At 43.3% G+C, this 6,089-nt stretch overlaps 2 protein-coding genes across 5 annotated transcripts in view; both read right to left on the bottom strand.

Moving 5' to 3' along the window:
- Positions 1-6,089, bottom strand: part of LOC123980308 (H-2 class II histocompatibility antigen, E-S beta chain-like) — a 236,945-nt gene that overhangs the window by 106,745 nt on the left and 124,111 nt on the right. The gene's annotated exons all lie outside the window — the stretch shown is intronic.
- The window catches only part of ctc1 (CTS telomere maintenance complex component 1), a 30,361-nt gene that overhangs the window by 19,251 nt on the left and 5,021 nt on the right, over positions 1-6,089 (bottom strand). Inside the window, exon 5 of the mRNA XM_046064616.1 lies at positions 5,131-5,369. Coding sequence (XP_045920572.1) covers positions 5,131-5,369 — 239 coding nt within the window. The remainder of the gene's footprint in view (positions 1-5,130; positions 5,370-6,089) is intronic.

The following is a 6,089-nucleotide window of genomic DNA, read 5'->3' as shown; positions in this document are numbered from 1 at the left end:
TAGAGACAGAGACAGACAGAGACAGGTTAGAGAGAAAAGACAGGTTAGAGAGACAGACAGGTTATACACAGAGACAGGTTAGAGACAGAGGACAGTTTAGAGACAGAGGACAGGTTAGAGACAGAGACAGACAGACAGGTTAGAGACAGAGGACAGTTTAGAGACAGAGACAGACAGAGACAGGTTAGAGAGAAAAGACAGGTTAGAGAGACAGACAGGTTATACACAGAGACAGGTTAGAGACAGAGGACAGTTTAGAGACAGAGGACAGGTTAGAGACAGAGACAGACAGACAGGTTAGAGACAGAGGACAGTTTAGAGACAGAGACAGACAGAGACAGGTTAGAGAGAAAAGACAGGTTAGAGAGACAGACAGGTTATACACAGAGACAGGTTAGAGACAGAGGACAGTTTAGAGACAGAGGACAGGTTAGAGACAGAGACAGACAGACAGGTTAGAGACAGAGGACAGTTTAGAGACAGAGACAGACAGAGACAGGTTAGAGAGAAAAGACAGGTTAGAGAGACAGACAGGTTATACACAGAGACAGGTTAGAGACAGAGGACAGTTTAGAGACAGAGGACAGGTTAGAGACAGAGACAGACAGACAGGTTAGAGACAGAGGACAGTTTAGAGACAGAGACAGACAGAGACAGGTTAGAGAGAAAAGACAGGTTAGAGAGACAGACAGGTTATACACAGAGACAGGTTAGAGACAGAGGACAGTTTAGAGACAGAGGACAGGTTAGAGACAGAGACAGACAGACAGGTTAGAGACAGAGGACAGTTTAGAGACAGAGACAGACAGAGACAGGTTAGAGAGAAAAGACAGGTTAGAGAGACAGACAGGTTATACACAGAGACAGGTTAGAGACAGAGGACAGTTTAGAGACAGAGGACAGGTTAGAGACAGAGACAGGTTACAGAGACAGACAGGTTACAGAGACAGACAGGTTAGAGACAGAGACAGGTTAGAGACAGAGACCGGCAGTGAAAGCAGTGAAAGAAAAGCTTGTAGAGCTCCCTGTGCGGTTACACAGCAGCTCTGTAAGTGTCCCAGTTAAACTCTGCTGGGAAACATCTGACAGTGGTACTGAGCCGCTCTGTGGAAGGGAAGTCTGGGTCCACTCAGAGCTACAACACTGAGACCCTGAGACATGCAGACCTCTGCAGAGACGTCCTACACATTCAGAGAACGTCTCCTACAGAGGAGCGCGGGGCAGAATTTACACTGATAACAGGGAACTTCTTGATCCAGCTCGGATCTAGACCCCAGGACCCCCTCCACTTCAGTTTCCACCGATAATAGTATTTCACTGTTAACCACGCTTTAAAGCGTCCCGGATAATTAATCGTGTTTCTGTTGCACGAGACGAAAACAGAGTTAGAGGAGCTCAGAGTCCTGCTGTTCAGAGGCTGCTGTTTACCGGCTGAACTCTGGCAGAGGGACCAGACTGAAGCTTTATTTCCACCAAAGAGACGGCTGAACTCTGACAGAGGGACCAGACTGAAGCTTTATTTCCACCAAAGAGACGGCTGAACTCTGACAGAGGGACCAGACTGAAGCTTTATTTCTACCAAAGAGACGGCTGAACTCTGACAGAGGGACCAGACTGAAGCTTTATTTCTACCAAAGAGACGGCTGAACTCTGACAGAGGGACCAGACTGAAGCTTTATTTCTACCAAAGAGACGGCTGAACTCTGACAGAGGGACCAGACTGAAGCTTTATTTCCACCAAAGAGACGGCTGAACTCTGGCAGAGGGACCAGACTGAAGCTTTATTTCTACCAAAGAGACGGCTGAACTCTGGCAGAGGGACCAGACTGAAGCTTTATTTCCACCAAAGAGACGGCTGAACTCTGGCAGAGGGACCAGACTGAAGCTTTATTTCTACCAAAGAGACGGCTGAACTCTGACAGAGGGACCAGACTGAAGCTTTATTTCCACCAAAGAGACGGCTGAACTCTGGCAGAGGGACCAGACTGAAGCTTTATTTCTACCAAAGAGACGGCTGAACTCTGGCAGAGGGACCAGACTGAAGCTTTATTTCCACCAAAGAGACGGCTGAACTCTGGCAGAGGGACCAGACTGAAGCTTTATTTCCACCAAAGAGACGGCTGAACTCTGGCAGAGGGACCAGACCGAAGCTTTATTTCTACCAAAGAGACGGCTGAACTCTGGCAGAGGGACCAGACTGAAGCTTTATTTCCACCAAAGAGACGGCTGAACTCAGCAGCGTGGAGCATTTCAGGTACACAGAGTCTGACCAGGGCGTTACTGAAGAGACGAGGGATCAGCTATTCAAAAACATGCCGTTATAAGGTTCCTGCTAAAGGAGCTAATACCTACATTACACCTGATGCAGCACCTGCAGGATCACCAAAGTAAAGGTAACACGTGATAACTGAGTTAAATAACACGGCAGGTTTGAAGGGAATTAAATATAAATGTGTCACGATGTCGTAGCGGTGAGAGTTGAGCTTTCAGTGCAACGTAAAGAGAGCAGGTGGAACCTTTCAGAGCTGCTCTATCAGGCCCATTAATGGCTTGTTCCACGCCATGGCGGTTTGGCAAACAGAACATCAGGAGCTCACAGACTTGCAGTACTGCAGGCTGACAATTAACTGCATTTCAGTTATTAATAACATTTCAGTTATTAATTTTCACTCAGACTTAATGACAGTTCTCCTAAATTTGTTCCTGGGGTTAAATAAAGTTAATATTCCTCATTTTCCTTTTCCATTCTGCTCTTACATTAATAATACCTATATATTATAGAAATATAACTGTTAATGTAATTAAATATTAAAAATAAACTAAAGTCATTACGCCTAATAATCATGAAACTGTGATAATTCCTCTGTAATCGCACAAATAAAATCTGTAATCGTTGCGTCCCCAGATAACAGACCCAGAAGAGAGTCCCTCATGTCAGCCGGTCCTGAGACCACACCTTCCTCAGACCAGCCCTGCTTTACAGACACCAGTCAGAGGAAACCAGATTACAGAGATTTAATCTATGAACACCAGATTACAAAGATTTAATCTACAGAGATTTAATCTATGAACGCCAGATTACAAAGATTTAATCTATGAACGCCAGATTACAAATATTTAATCTACAGAGATTTAATCTATGAACGCCAGATTACAAAGATTTAATCTATGAACGCCAGATTACAAAGATTTAATCTATGAACACCAGATTACAAATATTGAATCTATGAACGCCAGATTACAAAGATTTAATCTACAGAGATTTAATCTATGAACGCCAGATTACAAAGATTTAATCTATTAACACCAGATTACAGAGATTTAATCTATTAACACAAGATTACAAAGATTGAAACTATGAACGCCAGATTACAACGATTGAATCTATTAACACAAGATTACAAAGATTGAATCTATGAACACCAGATTACAAAGATTGAATCTATGAACACCAGATTACAAAGACTGAAACTATGAACGCCAGATTACAAAGACTGAAACTATGAACGCCAGATTACAACGATTGAATCTATTAACACCAGATTACAAAGATTGAATCTATGAATACCAGATTACAAAGACTGAAACTATGAACACCAGATTACAAAGACTGAATCTATGAACGCCAGATTACAAAGATTTAATCTACAGAGATTGAATCTATTAACACCAGATTACAAAGATTGAATCTATGAACACCAGATTACAAAGATTGAATCTATGAACACCAGATTACAAAGATTGAATCTATGAACACCAGATTACAAAGATTGAATCTATTAACACCAGATTACAAAGATTGAATCTATGAACACCAGATTACAAAGATTGAATCTATTAACACCAGATTACAAAGATTGAATCTATTAACACCAGATTACAAAGATTGAATCTATTAACACCAGATTACAAAGATTGAAACTATGAACGCCAGATTACAAAGATTTAATCTACAGATATTTAATCTATGAACGCCAGATTACAAAGATTTAATCTATGAACACCATATTACAAAGATTTAATCTATGAACGCCAGATTACAAAGATTTAATCTATTAACGCCAGATTACAAAGATTTAATCTATTAACGCCAGATTAAATCTTTGTAATCTATTAACGCCAGATTACAAAGATTTAATCTATTAACGCCAGATTAAATCTTTGTAATCTATTAACGCCAGATTACAGAGCTTTAATCCATTAACACCAGATTACAGAGATTGTATCTACAGAGATTTAATCTATTAAAACCAGATTACAGAGATTTAATCCATTAACACCAGATTACAGAGATTGTATCTACAGAGATTTAATCTATTAAAACCAGATTACGGAGATTTAATCTACAGAGCTTTAATCCATTAACACCAGATTACAGAGAACGTCAGGAGAAGCACACATTCAGACTAATCCTTGGAGAAAGACAGACAGCAAACTTTCTAAAGGACACGTTTCTTAGTTAAACTTCAGCAGTTTTCACAAAGACTCCGGCAGCCAAAGTTTTCTGATTTAAACAGAATCTAACGCGCAGCTGAGAGCTGACCTGTTATAAAAGCAAGATGTTTTCACCTCTTCCAACAAACTGTAGATTAAAATATTTCTTTAGTAGTTTATAGTTTTCATTATTTTACTCAGAGCTTTATGTTCCAGAGCAGTGAATTAAATGTTGTTGTCTCCTGGGGCTGGACGGGTTTCTGTCCCAGCGTGAGAGCAATAGGATTATTTTACTGTGTGTCTTCAGTCGTCTCAGAGGAGCGTGAGCAAAGTGATCATTTCTAGAGTCCCTTAACCAGGTTTCAGTTATTTATCTCTGCTCATGAACCAGGGTTTTTCCTGCATAGAGCATATTTTTGGCGCCCCCCAAAGAGGTTTTAACAAACGCCAAAAAACAAATCACCAAAATGATCAGAAATGGAAAGAAATCGTCTCCTCATGTGTTTTAAAAGCCATTTATCAAACACCTGCCGTGTGCGACCAATCACAGCCAGGAGGAGGCGGGACATTACAAAAAGAGGTTGAGACACTGCAGCAAACTTTAGAAAATTAGTAACTTATTAGAAATTTAGTTAATCTAAGGGTCAGAAATAAGAAAATGCACAGATTTCAGAGGTCAGAGGTCAGGTGACCCACCTGCCGAGGAGTAAACCAGCTGCCTCTCTGACGCCGACTGCTCCGCCAAGCTCCGCCCCTCCGCCGGGACCAGCGGCCAATCCCTGCTCAGGACCGGGACGCAGCACAACAGGAGAACCAATCAGCTCCACGTGGCCTCCGGCCTCATCCTGGTCCTGCCCCGGGGCATTGTGGGGGATGTAGTTCCAGTGAGGGAGGAAGACGGGACGATTCAGCCACACAGGAGACGGAGACAGGCACTGCAGAGATGACAGATGAGACCACAGAGACAGAGAGAGAGACAGGTGAGACAGAGACTTAGAGAGAGACAGGTGAGACCCCAGAGACAGAGACAGAGGAGACCACAGAGACAGAGACAGAGACAGGTGAGACCACAGAGACAGGTGAGACCACAGAGACAGAGAGAGAGACAGGTGAGACCACAGAGACAGGTGAGACCACAGAGACAGAGACAGAGAGAGAGACAGGTGAGACCACAGAGACAGGTGAGACAGAGACTTAGAGAGAGACAGGTGAGACCGCAGAGACAGAGACAGATGAGACCACAGAGACAGGTGAGACCACAGAGACAGAGACAGAGAGAGAGACAGGTGAGACAGAGACTTAGAGAGAGACAGGTGAGACCCCAGAGACAGAGACAGAGAGAGAGACAGGTGAGACAGAGACTTAGAGAGAGACAGGTGAGACCCCAGAGACAGAGACAGGTGAGACCACAGAGACAGAGAGAGAGACAGGTGAGACCACAGAGACAGGTGAGACCACAGAGACAGAGAGAGAGACAGGTGAGACCACAGAGACAGGTGAGACCACAGAGACAGAGACAGAGAGAGAGACAGGTGAGACCACAGAGACAGGTGAGACAGAGACTTAGAGAGAGACAGGTGAGACCCCAGAGACAGAGACAGATGAGACCACAGAGACAGGTGAGACCACAGAGACAGAGACAGAGAGAGAGACAG

The sequence above is a fragment of the Micropterus dolomieu genome, linkage group LG12 (assembly GCF_021292245.1).
Source record: "Micropterus dolomieu isolate WLL.071019.BEF.003 ecotype Adirondacks linkage group LG12, ASM2129224v1, whole genome shotgun sequence".
Taxonomy (NCBI): domain Eukaryota; kingdom Metazoa; phylum Chordata; class Actinopteri; order Centrarchiformes; family Centrarchidae; genus Micropterus; species Micropterus dolomieu.
Note: the sequence above shows the minus strand (reverse complement) of the source record. Positions and strands in the feature narration are given on the sequence as shown.